At 40.7% G+C, this 15,445-nt stretch overlaps 2 protein-coding genes across 3 annotated transcripts in view; one reads left to right on the top strand and one right to left on the bottom strand.

Annotated features, from left to right (window-relative positions):
- Positions 1–2,924, bottom strand: part of LOC124863870 (cytokine receptor-like factor 3) — a 21,855-nt gene extending 18,931 nt beyond the window's left edge. The window contains exon 1 of the mRNA XM_047358401.1: positions 2,805–2,924. The gene's annotated coding sequence lies outside the window, so the exon portion shown is untranslated. The remainder of the gene's footprint in view (positions 1–2,804) is intronic.
- A 1,747-nt stretch (positions 2,925–4,671) lies between these two features.
- On the top strand, positions 4,672–12,135 carry LOC124863848 (mpv17-like protein). Of its 2 annotated transcripts, XM_047358368.1 has the most exons (5): positions 4,672–4,969; positions 5,053–5,504; positions 7,514–7,584; positions 8,770–8,799; positions 9,981–12,135. In XM_047358368.1, the coding sequence occupies exons 2-5, from the start codon at positions 5,198–5,200 to the stop codon at positions 10,194–10,196; spliced, it is 624 nt and encodes a 207-aa protein (XP_047214324.1). In that variant the 5' UTR covers positions 4,672–4,969; positions 5,053–5,197; the 3' UTR covers positions 10,197–12,135. The 2 variants fall into 2 exon arrangements, with proteins under 2 accessions (XP_047214324.1, XP_047214325.1); XM_047358369.1 differs by lacking the exon at positions 7,514–7,584 and having other exon boundaries at positions 4,672–5,504.
- Positions 12,136–15,445: the final 3,310 nt, after the last annotated feature.

Here is a 15,445-nt window from a genome sequence, read left to right as displayed (position 1 = left end):
ACTACAGGAGGACTGGGGCTACATCTCTGGTGTGTGGTGGAAAAGCCAAAGCTCTTGATATGGACCATGACTGAACAAACAAGATTTTGGATACAAAGAAGCTTCCTCTGTCAGAATGTGTCTTAGAGATAAGGTGAGAAACTGCATCATCTGGGGCTCAGAGTGGAGCTGCTGCTCCTCCACACAGATGAATCTGCTGAGGTGGTCCAGGCTTCAGATTAGCTCCAACACAGGCCTCCCTGGAGGTTCTTGAGGATTGGAACCCCTCCCTACTTGCTATGCATCACTTTGAGCCAGGCAGCACACTGCCTAATTGGTTAGGGCTGGACCAGGCCTGCTTCTGGCGTGGTTTTTACCATCTACTCACCTTTGATAAATGAATAAATGCTAGTGTTAAAGCCGGTCTCTGCCAGCTGATGGCCTCTTCTTGGCTTCACAGACTGAGCAGACGTAAAATCTCATGGGTATGGAAACGGTTCTTCATTTTCCTGTTATTTTCATGACCAACACTGAGAGCTAACCATTTGGTTTAAGTCTATTTATTTTCATATCCAGATAAAATCGACATTAACCAGCAGTTAAAAACTGTGAGTCTGAAACAGACTGGTTGAAACTGGTTAAAGGAAGTAAATCAGTTCAGTTATTGTTTATTTCAGTAAGGTGTTTATATTTGTATTATTAAAAAATAAATAAAACTAAATGGACCATCTCTGATTTGGATCAGCTCACACAGTATCTGTGTTTAATGCAAATATGGGACTATAGAAATATGCAGGCATGCACTCGCTCAGTGGCTTTGACATAAACAACACCCACCAACATACAGTCGCTTCTTTCTCCTGACAGAGTGTTCAGAAGCAGCAGCAGAACAAGAGCTGAAATTATATACCCTCTGAACAATGTCCTGCTCCTCTCTCTGTGGCTTATAATGCTCCTTAGACCGGTAAAAGTCAGCATTGTTTTTATTTAACAGTGTGTATGTGTGTGTTTATGGTGCAAATGTGGCGAGAAACAACAGGAGAAAAGTTTCTGTTTCATGCGGTTGGAGTAAATGTCCCAGTAAATAGTTCAGCAGAGTATTTGGGTCAGTCTGCATAAAGTGAAGTGATTCCCCACTGTCCCAGTTTCACAGCTCTGTGGGACTGTTTGAATTACTAGTTTACACCAAAACATGAAGGGATACAACTAAGATCGGCAGAAAGAAAATGTGACCATTTATTTGTCTGCTCTTGTGTCTTTTTGCAGCTCCTAAATGAATTTAACAGAATCACGGAAACACTGCTGAGACATTGCTGTTGGACTTTTTTGGTTGTAACTCCTTACATCTTGCAGAACATCTTCTGACTAACGGGAAAGTTATGAGAGGCACTCTGCTGCAAACTCTCACAATTATTATTAGAGCACAGCAATGACAAAACTAGTCAACCAGAGATGCAAGAACATGTCTAAACTCGATCAAGACAACTTCCGTATTTTGCAGTTATTTCTCTAGTTAACCCTCCACCCACCACTCTCAGATGCAATAAGCACCTCATTTATATCGTTTAAGCCTTAGAAGGTGCATTTTTGAATGGAGAGAGCAGAACTGCTATAGAAAATTGTGCCTTTTTAGGTTTGCACTACTCTCAACAACCAGCGAGATCTAATTATATTGATTTTAAATAAATAAAGTGTTTAGAGAAATTTGGCTCACAACCTGTTTGCTAAGCAACAAAATTAGGGGAGAACAGGCGGATCCGAAGTTGGCATCTGATTCAGCATCTGAGTCGTGATCCAAGTCCTGTTTTCAAGGTCCGTCTTTATTTAACTCTACTTCACAATCTACATTATTTGGAATAATCAAACATTTACTGAACTGCTCAAAACTGATCAACGATACTTTGAAGCAGTTTGTGATTTTTGTTATTATATTCGATAAGGAATAAGAAGGTCATGGTTAACGCTGTTTTTCTCATGTGGAACAATTTAGTTAAACCTTTACTGGTTTATTCTACACTGAACAATATATTTTAAAGAAACTGTCTATTATTATTACGTCTCTATTATATTGCAGTATATGCAATACTATTGCTATTTTGACATTATATCAGGTCAGGTAAATGTTAAAAGCTATAAAACTTAGACAAGTCCATCCTGGACTGGGTTATTCTACAGTAAAGACAAATCAGAATGACATATAATGTTCCTGGGGGGCTTTGAGACTAGAAAGCATTGTTTCAGATTGAAAACTGCACTTCTGAGACTATTCACAAGTCACAAAGTTTATTTTTAATATTACGTGTTTAGTAAAGGTATGGCCACACTAAACACCATCCTGTCTAATGTGCTCTAAATGCCTAAAGAAAATCACACAGAAATGGATCGTTTTGGACATTTACAAAATAATAACTGTTTTAACTGTATTTCAAATGACATCTGTTCAGCCTGCAATAACTGAGACCATGTTTGACCTTTGAACTACAGCTGAAAACTGTGAAATAGCCCTTTATTCAACAGTCGAATCGGAAGCACCGAATCACATACAAACTTCCGCGCTGTTCTCGCTAAAAAGTTGAGATGTTTCAACTCCAGAAGAGATTAAAGAAAACATTTTAATCTAAATTTGTGCAACAGAATAAATATAAAGCCTCTCTGACATAGTATTGGCTCAGTGTCTAAGTCAGATGGTTAGCTTGTTTTGGTCAAAAAGACAATGAAACTCGGCTAATGGCTGAGAGAACAAGCACAACCTTCATTCACTCCGGAGAAAAACAGCAGCTGCGGTGAAACAGTCCTGTCTGAAACAAAAAGGCTTTAAAACAAACCTGTTTCAGTGCTTTCTGGCCGCCATTTAAACGTAAATGTCACAGATCCGCTAGGAGCTGCCGCCGCCGCCGCACCGCTACATATATGCCAAAGTTTAGCCCAAGTCCAAAAATGACACTTCCGAGGCTTTAAGCAGAATAACCAATCAGAAGCTAGATACTCCAAAGTGACATCGAGCCCAGCCAATGGGATTACTAGATGATGCCTTTTGCCCGCCTTAAAGATGTGGCCCCTGTGATTAAACTAAAGCTGATGAAATAAATTGATGATTGGCTAAATCTATTTTCGATAAGGTTTTTGGGTTACAGTTAATATTGTTTTAAGTTTTTCAGTTATTTATACATACAAGGTAGTTTATAAAAATACTTTAATCTCATATTTAGGGGGGAAATGTTTTTAATTATCTTTCTCTATGGACTTTTCAGCAGAACAGTAGCCGTTTTATGCTAAACTGTTCCTGCTGGAGCCTATTATTGGGTTAAATGTTTACCACTGATGTAGAAAAATCTATTGAAAGCTGTTTCTGAACATTTTGATTATTTAATTTCATATAATGTCTTGAGAAACTGCAGTAAAATACTAAAATGCAAAGATATCTGAGAGAACAAGGATAACTTTGTTTCTGCATAATTTCCCAACCAGTTATTTGCTCTATGTTTATCTGTGTTTTGGAGGCTGGAGGTGACCAGTAAGGAGTGAACTTCCTCAAAGCATAACTGGGATCCTGTGGGAACCAGCGCCCTCTAGCGGTTCAGGATGGCTGTTGATTTTATTTTTAAGTTAAACTCACAATCTTTCAATCAAAATAAAGGAAGGTGATGTGTTTTTTTTTTATTATTTAAAGTTTAAAGACACTGCCTTGTATCCAGTATCTCGTTCTTTTGGTCATGACCCAAAGAACCATAGCCTCGGTTCTTGGAGGAGCAAATCTTCATCCCAGCCGCTTCACACTCGGCTGCGAACCGCTCCAGTGCATGCTGTAGGTCTTGGCTTTAGAGGGGCCAGCAGGACCAAGTCATCTGCAAAAAGAAGAGACGAAATCCTCTGGTCCCCAAACCAGACCCCCTCCGGCCCTTGTCTGCGCCTAGAAATCCTGTCCATAAAAGTTATGAACAGGACCGGTGACAAAGGGCAGCCCTGCTGGAGTCCAACATGCACGGGGAACATTGTGCCGGCAATGTGAAACCAACTTTCCACTTGTACAGAGACCAGATGGCCCCTAATAAAGGGCCCTGACTCCTACTCCCGGAGCACCCTCCACAGGGCACCACAGTCGAAGGCTTTCTCCAGCTCCACAAAACACATGTGGACCGGTGGGGCAAACTCCCATGAACCCTCGAGTACCCTGCAGGGGGTGTAGAGCTGGTCCAGTGTCCCACGGCCGGGACGAAAACCACACTGCTCTTTCTGAAGCCGAGGTTCGACTATCGGCCGGAATCTCCTTTCCAATACCCTGGCGTAGGCCTTACAGGGGTGGCTGAGGAGTGTGATCCCTCTATAGTTGGAACCAGCCTCGGGTCACCCTTCTTATGAAGGGGAACCACCACCACAGTCTGCCAGTCCAGAGGCACTGTCCCCAACTGCCACGCAATGTTGAAGAGGCGTGTCAATCATGACAGCCCCACAACATCCAGAGACTTGAGGTACTATATATAAACATGTCGGTATTTAATTCATATCCTTCCGGTTTATGAAGAAATTTTGATTCATTTTATGTTTTCCATAAACCTCCTTGGAACCCAGTAAAAAGCTGTTGCGCTCCTCTTGGGTCTGTGCGCCACCGATCTGACGGTGAGATCGCCTGTAGACTCAATGCTCCGCAAACTGATCCTAATGACGCAGTTAGACGGCTCTCTGAATGGACTGGGACAATCCCTCAGATTAGAGCTTGACCCGCAGGATTTGTTTCAGGAGATGCACCTGATTCTACCGGAAACAGTCAGAGCTGAACCAGCCCTGATGTAGATTTATTGTATCTTCCCACTGGATCCTTTTATAAAATAATTTTTGTGATTTCAGGGGTTTTTATTCATGCATGTAAGAATTTATTATCTCCATGTGAGGCTTTTATAGAGGTATCCTGTCCAAGAGAAAAGAGGAGTCGGGTTTATTACGCAGATACTCCGACTGATTTGTTTGCAGATGATGTGCTGTTAACAGGAGGGTGAGTTTGTCATTAGCTTTCCACAATCTGATAATGAATGATATTCCAGCTTCCGGTGGAAACCTCTGCTATAATCCTCCCAGATTTCCGCACAAAGACAGATTGCGTCCTGACAACCTGCCAGGGACGTCACGGCTTTACTGGATGAATTTTGCCGCAATTTTTGCGTCTTTCTGATGTAATGAAAACGGCAGCAGGGCGTCAGCTTCTTTTTCCATCAGTGGTAAAATGAGGAAAGCTGTTTTTAAAGAAGCTGCTAAGCGCTTCCCCTGGCTGGCCAACGTTACCCTGTACGGCTGCTTGTTCGCCGGCGGGGACCTGGCGCATCAGCTGGTCGCGCAGAGGGAGCGCATTGACTGGAAACACACCCGCAACGTGGCCATCGTAGCGATCACTTTCCAGGGAAACTTCAACTACTTCTGGCTGCGCGCTCTGGAGAGATGTTTCCCTGGAAAATCCGCAGGGATGGTTTTCCGCAAACTCCTGCTGGACCAAAGCTTTGCGTCACCTTTGGCCACCAGCGTCTTCTACACAGGTGAGACACAGGTGTAACTGAATGAATTAGAATGTCATTGAAAAGTTCATTTATTTAAGCCATTTCATCCAAAAAATGAAACTTATATGTTATATTAATTAATTACACACAAACTGACATGTCTCAGGCTTTTGTTTCTCAGAAAATTACAACATAACATAAGACCGATAAAAAAAAAAAGGTATTTTAAACATAAATGTTATGTTTATAGCGGAAGAAGGGTACCATTGTTGTAGAAGCTAGGTCATCACAGAGTGCTGAATCCATTGACATAATGGAAAGTTAAGTGGAAGGAAAAATTGTGTTATGAAAGGGTGCAGACGCCTCAGGGATAGATTGGGCTGTGGTTGGAACTATGTTTCAAGAGTACAGTTTACTTCAGTCATTCAATAAAAAGTGAAACTCATACATTAAATAGAGTGATTACACACAGAGGGATACATTTCAGCCATTTATTTCTGTTAATGTTAATGACTATGGTTTACAACTATTAGAAAATCCCAAATCTACCTTTGGAGTTATATTACAAAGGAACAATAAAAAGGATTTTTTATACAAAATGGAGGGCCTTAATATTTCCATATGCATTCATTCATTAATCGTCTATACCGCTTATTCCATAGTGGGTCACGGGGGGAGGGGGGGGCTGGTTCCTATCTCCAGCAGTCTACAGGTGAGAGGCAGGGTTCACCCTGGACAGGTCGCCAATCCATCGCAGGGCAACACAGAGACATACAGGACAAACAACCACACACTCATTCACACCAGTTTACACAGGGCAATTTAGAGAGACCAATTAACCTAACAGTCATGTTTTTGGACTGTGGGAAGAAGACGGAGTACCCGGTGAGAACCCATGCATGCAAGGGGAGAACATGCAAACTCCATGCAGAAAGACCGCCGGCTGGAAGTCGAACCCAGGACCTTCTGTGCTACCAATTGCGCCACCAAGCAGCCCTTCCCAGCTGTCCATATGCAATACAGTGACTTGGGCCTCCATTGCATGAATCACTGCATCAAGTGTGGCATGGAGGCGAATCGGCCTGTGGTTCTGCTGATGCGTTTAGATTACTTTCATAATGGTCTTCAGCTCATCTGTTTTGCTGGTTCTGGTGTCTCTAATCTCTTTCTTTACAATACTCCATAGATTCTCTGTGAGGTTTGGGTCGGGTCAGTTTGCTGGTGATATCATGGTCATTAAGCCAGGTATTGGTACCTTTGGCAGAATGGGCCAAAGGTATCAGCATCTCCATGAAGCTTGGCAGCAGAGGGAAACATAAAGTGCTCTAAAACGTGTTGGTTTATGACTGCATTGACTGCACACTTCAGAAAATCCAGTGGACCAACACCAGCAGATGACATGGTGCCCCAAATCATCACTGACTGAGGAAATTTTACACTGGGCTAAAATCAATGTGGCTTCTGTTCCTCTCCACTCTTCGTCAGACTCTGGGACGTTGATTTCCAAATGAAATGCCAACCTTACTTCTATCTGAAAATAAGACTTTTTACCACTGAGCAACAGTCCAGTCATTTTTCTCCTTAGCCCATGTAAGACACTCCTGGGCCCATCTGTGTGTGGTGGCTCTTGAAGTTCTGACTCCAGCTGCAGTCCACACCTTGTAATTCCCCCCTAACATCTTGAACGGACTTTGTTTCACAACCTTCTCTCAAAGCTGCAGCTACCCCTGTTGTTTGTGCACCTTTTCTACCACACTTTTCTCTTTCCACTAAACTTTCCATTAATACCGTTGAATACAGCATTCTGTGAAAGGTCAGCTCTGCTATGTTAAATCATTTTCCACATTACTTCTGTATTAAAAATTGTTTTTATTGGTCTCATGAAATATTTCTGAGAAACTGAATGTTTATATTGTATCAGATGTAAGATCATCAAGGATGTTCAAAAGAAAACATAACTTAATGGCTTCAGATTAAGGTTTTGTACCAACTACAAGTACTGTCTCAATGTCAAACCCTGATGGAGAAGCATTTCTTCTGGCCTGCAGGTGTGAGCTTCTTGGAAGGTAAGGAGGACATATTTGAAGACTGGAGGGAAAAGTTCTTTAACACCTGGAGGGTAAGAAAATGAGAAAGTTCCCTTCCCCTCCTCCACACATAGTCGCATCACTGCCAGCCTGCAGCCAGATTAACCTACATTGGCCCATGTGCCGCTGATGATGAGCAAAGTCTGCGGGGTAAATCAGGCAGCGGATAATAATGTCTCTGAGTTCCAGAGTGTGTAGGAGGAGAGATCCTGGCACAGCGTCGGGATGCAGATTACCGACCCGTTAGAGCATGTGGTTACATAATCCAGGACACCAGCAGTTCATTTAGTTGCTAATGTATTTCAATCTGTGTATAAATCTGTAAAATCATAGACTAACCTGATCAAAAACTTAATTTAACCGCATTGCCTTAGTATTTCGTAGAATTGCTGGAATCTTGGCCTATTCCTCCAGAACCACAGCAACTAGGTCAGGTTTGTGGGCCACCTTCCTCACTCACACCTTTTCAGCTCTGCCTATAAATTTTCTATGGGACTGACATCAGGACTCTGCGATGGCTGCTCCAAAACATTGACTTTGTTGTCCTGAAGCCACTTTGTGACTACTTCAGTGGTATGCTGAGAGACATATTTGCGCCCAAGCTTTAACTTCCTGACTGATGTCTTGAAATGTACCTTAATATTTCCGCATAATGTTCTTTTCTTATGATGCCGTCCATTTTGTGAGGTGCACCAGTCCCTCCAGTGGCAAAACACCCCCAAATCATGATGCTGCCACCACCATACTTCACAATGTGAATGGTGTTCTCAGGCTTGTAAGCCTCCCCCTCTTTACTCCAAATGTAACAATGCTTATTATGGCCAAACAAATTCGTTTTATTTTCACCAGACCACAGGCCATGTGTTTGTATGTTGTTTTTGACGTAATGGGATCTTCCTCTCTGGCCTTTCAGCACACGTTGGTTACCAGCTTCAGCCATCTTCACAGGGGCTTTAATTTTTTCCTGGGTTGTATGTAAACGCCTGACTTTGAAGAAAGTTACAGAAAAAATAAACTGGATTCTTAAAAGTCTGCTTACGTAACTTTATGGATTTTCTATTGATATGGCTAAACCTTTACACAGTGTCCTTGCTCTCTTCTTAAATTAAAGATATTTGACCAGAGATGTGTATCAACAGAGATATTTTTAATTCAACAATTGAATTGCAAGATTTGTATTTATTTATAAGGAATATTCACAATGCACTTTCTTCCAGACTGGACTCATGTACTGGCCCTTCATGCAGGTAATCATTAAGATATTTTTTTGTTGTTGTTTATTATTTGTACTTTATTAATTCACAAAACATTGCATAAGAAGACTGATGTCAGACAGATATGGTTTAGGTCTATTTTAAATGCCAGCATTTATATTTAACAATGCCCTTTATTGATGTGTTGACAGATTTGATGCTCCCTCTGATAATTTTCCACCAACAGCACAGTTTGTCTAAATGTTGCCCGTCCATGTCTTGCTTGACAGTCACCACTAGTTGTGACCCTAGAGCCAGCACCACTTCCAGTCCTCAAAAAGACTGTCTGTGCACAATGTTATGTAAAGCAAGCTTTACAAATGTTGCAGGGCTTTTTGTAAGAAAGCTTTTCTAGATTTCTTGAATAATGCTCATATTGCTTAAGGATTTGATCTGTTTGTGACTTTGCAAGAAGTGAAACAAGGATCGAGATGAGATGTGTTCTAGCAACAACAGTTAAATATGGCCTTTACCTTAAAAAATTTAGAAAATGACTAAATGGAGTCCAGAATAACACCAGGGTTTTGAAATGTACTCACAATATCAAACTTGTCCATGGGGAAAAACTTCATCCACACAGTGTTTTGCATTCTTTTCTTTTTTATGCTTTTCAATATTAGACGATTTAAAAAGCCAAACCAGTGCTTGATTTAGAGCTAATGTGAGATTTAAACATGCATCGTGGACATTTATTTGCACGTGTGAAAATAGCTGGTTTGATTACATACATTTGGATATTATAATTTGAATAGAAATCTGTTGAATCACTAATGTCAAGCGTAAACAAGAGTGTCCCAGCAATAGAGCCTTGTGGGACCCCTAACCGACAGCCATGACGGGAGTACATTTTATGACTTTTCACTTCTTGAGTTTGCTTCCTGGTGTCTTTTCAGTGCCTTTAAAAACACATTATACTGTTTAAAAAGATATTATATATGCCTGACTGCAGGACGTGTCATAATTAAATCTGTTTTCCAGGTAAAAAAAATAAAAGTGATTTTAAGGTACAGTTTATTAATCAGGAAAAAAATCATCGGCATATATCAGCCAGATATCGAAATTAATTATGGAATTAAAATCTTTTATTAAAGTTAAATTTGCAACTGTTGAGCCAAAAGTGTTTTTGCTATGTTTTAGTAACTCTTTTCTTTCTTTTTAATGGCTACTCCCTACAGTTTCTGAACTTCGCCCTGATGCCGCTGCACATGCGCACAGCCTTCATGGGCTGCTGCGCGTTCCTCTGGGCCTCCTTTCTGTGTTTCTCACGGCAGAACGGGGATGGCACTGCCACCGTGGCCCTGGCATTCATCATGGACCCCCGGAAAACTCTAGAGGAGATGCGCGAGGCTCGGTTGGCTCGGAAGAGGCATAAAATTCAGAGGGAAAACTGAGGAAAGAAACAATAAAAGAAGGAAGATGGAGCTGTTGCCATGATGGCCTTTGACATTCAGTAGAAAAAAATAACCAGTTGTTTGCTTTTGCTAAAGCAGCATCCAGAAGCTGAAAGGCAACAGATTTAATCAGGACCATTTCCATCTGTCTCACGCGCACAAAGTTTAACTGATATGACCAAGGACTTGATGCATGCAATAACATGGAGCTTTATCAGGCAGGAAAAGTCTGATAAAAGACTTTAAAGTTGCATCAGCTTCTTGAAACTGTAAGAAGTACCCATATATGGACTGACACAGCCACTGGAAGATCAAGAAATAATGTAACTGTTTATGCAGTAAAATTGGTGTCAGGTAGCTAAACAGACCAAATACAAATGGCAGTATTTTGATACCACAACCTGAACAAATCCATAAATAATTTAAATTTGGACCAAATGAGGGAGGTGCTGAGGGTAAGGTCCATACTGTTTAATTCGAAAATGCATATTTTTAATATTTTAGTCTAACAAATGTTCTCCAGTTTACTTAACACCCATTGGAGTCTATTTCAGGGGAGACCAAAGGGACAAAAATGGATAAAGTCAACTCCTGTTGTTTATAGTGAGGAAAAATATCATCTTGTTTCCTAATTGTCTGAGCCCCCACCTCAACAAAAACTTTCTGAAACTTCAAATGTAAAGGCTTGACATATTTCTGCTTTTCACCAGCTGTGCCTTTACCTGGTGATGTGACTGCCATGATCTGCAGGTCTATGGGTTCGCAGTAATCCATCTGACACGATATATCGTGTATATAACCTAATGCTTGAAAATCTGTTTTTCATCTGGAAAGTGTGGAGAAGCTTAGCAAATGTGACCAGAACCTCCTAGAGGTGAAATCAAAGAAAGGTTGGGAGGTCAGTCAAGGACAATCACAGTGTTATACATGTATATCAGACTTAAAGCAGCTTTCAGAAGATGAAGGATAAAAGAGGACATTGAAATAGTTTGGAAGCTGTTAAAGATCCATACCAATCACATATTTTTAGGGGTGTAATTTTCATTTTTTCTTGATTTGCTGGTCAACTTAAAACATAAAATAGCCAGTAGGCAAATTCTTAGAATCATTTATGAGAATAAAGGAAATTAACAGATTCATTTAGGTTGGTGAGTAAGGACACTCCGCAGCCACAACCCTTAATCACTCAATGGTTTACCCATGCAGCACACTTAACTCATGTTCTCAGTCCAGATTCATCCCACTCATCTTCCTTATCCTCCTATATGATACTTTTCCTTTGTCATCCCACTCATCCTCCTCAACCGTCTCTGGTACCTTTTCATCCCTCTAATCCCTTTTCGTCGATCTTTACAATCATTGAATAATCCTCCTCATTCACCTTTGTGACCCTCTTTTCTACTACTGATCCTCTGCATGCCCCTTTACAATGGTTTTTATATCCTGCTGGTCTTTTTCATCCCTCTTAAAATCTCATCTTCATTCTTATATCCCGCATTACTCTTTGCAACCCATTTTTATCCCTCTTTACAGCCTGTTTTTACTCTACTCATCCTCCAAATCCTCCCAAAATATCAATTTTCATCATATTCTTCCCAATATGTGATCCACTTTCATCGTATCATTGTAATTTTTATTTCTCTTACGGTTTCACCTTCATTCTCATTTTCTTCATCCCTCTTATCAACCCATTTGTTTTACAAATTTTCCTCATCATCCCTCTTGACAACTGCTTTTCATCCCACTCATCATCCACAGGCTTTTTTATTACATCTATCATTTTAATCCCTTTTACTGTCTCAATTTCATTTTGATCTTCCTCGTGCTTGTTGCAACTCACAATTATCCCACTCATTTCCCTTTCTACCAATATAATTTTCCTTATTCATCTTCCTAATTATTTTAAATTAGATGTTTTTTTTTTTTTTTGTTGACAGGATCATCTACTCCTAAAACATCCCACACTGTCCTCTCCTTCCTCAGTTCCAATCATCCATCATCTGAACCTGCTTGTCCATGCAGAATCCCGTGTGGTCAATGGGCAAGAAGATCGGGTGATGCCTGGAAAGGTTGACATCACAGGGTAGAAGAGAGACATACAGGACAAATGACCATGCCTATGGTAATTTAGAAAGGCCAATGGACCAGGCATGCATATTTTTGGACTTTGGGAGGAAACTGGAGTATCCAGTGAGATGTCATGCATGCACAAGGAGAACATGCAAGTGCAGAAAGAGCCCAGGTTGGGATTTCAACCCAGGACTTTCTTGCTGCAAGGCAGTGGCACTAAAAACTGCCACTGTGCTCAATTCAGGGCAGCACAGTAGCTCAGCTGGTAGCACTGTTGCCTTATAGCAAGAAGGTCCTGAGTTCAAATCCTGGCCTGGGCTCTTTCCGCATATTCTCCCTGTGCATCCATGGGTTCTCCCCAGTTACTCCAGCTTCCTCCCAAAGTCCAAAAACATGACTATAGGTCAATTGGTTATTCTAGTTTGCCTTTAAGTATAGGTGTGTGTATGGTAATTTATCCTGCATTGGAGGGGCGATTTGTCCAGGCTGCACCCTGTCTCTCACCCGATGACTGCTGGAGACGGGCACCAGCTTCCCCTGTGACCCTGCAAGGACAAGCGGGTATAAACAATGGATGAATAGATGTGCTCAATTCAGTTTATTCATAAATTGCTAGTTCATAACAAGTGTTATCTCAAGATGCTTCCCAGATGAAGCTCAATCTTCTGATCCATCTACATCCTTTCCCTCCTGACTTTGACTTTCCGCCCAATAAACACACATTGTTGTGGGATGAGCCAAACATTTAACTCCAAGATACTACTTCTTTAAATTGTGCTGTAATCCCATGTTTCAGGTCTAAACTGAACACTTTGTGATTTCAGTAAAGCCTCTGTGAACTACCTCTGCCAAATTTGGAGTTAAAAAAGCAAATACACTGTTCACCATTCTTTAAATTAAAATGATTATTTGTTATGAATTACAAACACTGCATTCCACTGTTGTTTTTAGAGATTTAAGGCTACTCTACCTTATTCCTGTCTTCTTACTTGAACCATATAATTGGTGGCCATCAGCCCATATACCTTATTGTGTTCTTACCTGAGCCAGACCCAAAGACTCTCTGTTTTTTGTTGCTAAATTGTAGCAGAATGGAAAACATTTGCTGTACATGAGGCTAGACTTGAATTGGTACAAAAAATCGGCTGGATATTTTCACAACGTCTCCTTTTCACAATAAAGGGAAACTGTAACGTGAAAACAATAAACCGGTCAAACAGCTTCCTCCTCCACTGTTCAGTGCTTTGAATTATGTCATGACCGTGGTCACAATGAGATTTGTTGGGGAAACTGTGTCAGGGCTAAGCCATTTGAAATTAGATTGTCACACAGTCGAGATGAAAGTATTCATCCTGTAACAGGTTAAAACTGCTGACATGCCAACAAGTGAGATGAGAGAAATGTAGACCAAGAGTTGAGAGCCATGCTGGCTTTGTAAGATGGAATATAAGACTCTTCCTAACTCTAATCCAAGAGCGTGGTGCTTTTACAACAGGGGTGCCCAAGTCCAGAGCTACTATCCTGCAACTTTTAGATGCATCCCTGCTCCAACACACCTGAATCAAATGCATGGCTGTTTAACAGGCCTCTGAAGAGCTGAGTGACTGCTGATGAGGGAATTTAGCCATTTGATTCAGGTGTGATGGAGAAGGGATGCATCCAGGATTATAGATCTCAAGGACTGGGCATTGGCACCCTTATTTTAAAAGATTCACGAAAATCAAAACACTTTGTTTCATTTCAGTGCTTCACAAGCAACTAGTCAGAACTCAGATCTGGTATATATGCCACACCAAAGCTGTGTACCTTCTAGCTGCAAGTGGAACAACCAGTATGATCTGTTAATCATTTCGGTGCTAACTGCTATTAGCAATGCAAGCCAATAATAATGGATCTTAAACAGTTCTCATGGTTACAATTCCCATGGTAACTATCGTCTTCAGAAAGGGGGAGGGAAAGTTCAATCTTATAGTACAACTAAAATAAACAGAACATTGACATTTATATAATTGCCATTGTAACAATGGCAATTATATAATTGAAGGGGTGGGGGGCACAGCTGAAGCACAGCAGAGTGGGAGGGGCTTATGCATTTTAATGTTTTAGTTAAAACCAAATTTATGATTATGTATCAGATTAAGTTAATATCTGGTCTTCGTCAATTTTTCTCAGATCTGTACGTTGCTCATTTTTCTTGCTTCTAATGGCAGTGAGGACAAATTGTTCACTTGCTGCCTAATATATTTCACCTGTACCAAGTGCCATAATGAAGTGATAAAATGTGTAATTCATGTCGCCTGCAAGTGATCATAATCTTATGCCTGATTGGTGTAATCAAGCATAAAGCCTTATACCTGCAGTATAGCCTGTGTATAAACATTGAGGAGTTGGTTGCCCTGCTAAATGCTATGCTAGGCTTATCAAATGCTAGCTGTAGGCTTACATGCAGAACATATCAATGTCACTTTTTCTAATTGAACTAGTTTATTAACCTACAGAACATTGCATTTAAACAATTTCCTCTTCTAATATCTGTGAAGGTCAGAGGGTCATGCCTGTAATCCACTGTAAGTGTTGAAACAATGCTAAAAACATGCAGCCTGGATATAAGGCGGGGACAGATAGGATTGGTGGACTGACGTTTGTGTAAGTGGTGATGGGTCATGTGGATTAACTGGGATCAGATACGCCTGTCTAATCCATCAGGGAAGGACGCAGCTGACCCAGATTCACCTCTGACCCCATCAGCAGGAAGTGAATGTCTCCAGGCAGAGTCAAAGATGCTGTGAAGTAAAGGTTAACAAGCATCCGTCAACAAACAGCTACAAAGTTGAAGAGCAGAAGAACCAAACGGACCCCAAGCTGCACTTTTTATTCCTGGAGAATGTATTGAAAAGTCTGAGTCCTTTTTCCTACAACTATCACTGAATTAATCTAAATACTTCATGGAATTTGATGATAGAACCTTTGATTATATTGTAGAAATATTGAACTAGTTAGTTCTGATGCTGATTTTCTGAGAAGTTTAAAATCCCCCATCATGGACATGAATCAAATTACTTTTAGGCTTTTAATTATGTATTTAGAATTAAAATATGACTTTATTACCATCACTGCTGTGTTTACATCTCTGCTGTTATTTGCACAGCTAGTTTTTCTCATGCACAATTACAAATGCA

The sequence above is a fragment of the Girardinichthys multiradiatus genome, chromosome Y (assembly GCF_021462225.1).
Source record: "Girardinichthys multiradiatus isolate DD_20200921_A chromosome Y, DD_fGirMul_XY1, whole genome shotgun sequence".
NCBI lineage: Eukaryota > Metazoa > Chordata > Actinopteri > Cyprinodontiformes > Goodeidae > Girardinichthys > Girardinichthys multiradiatus.
This window is presented reverse-complemented; position numbering and strand designations above follow the sequence as displayed.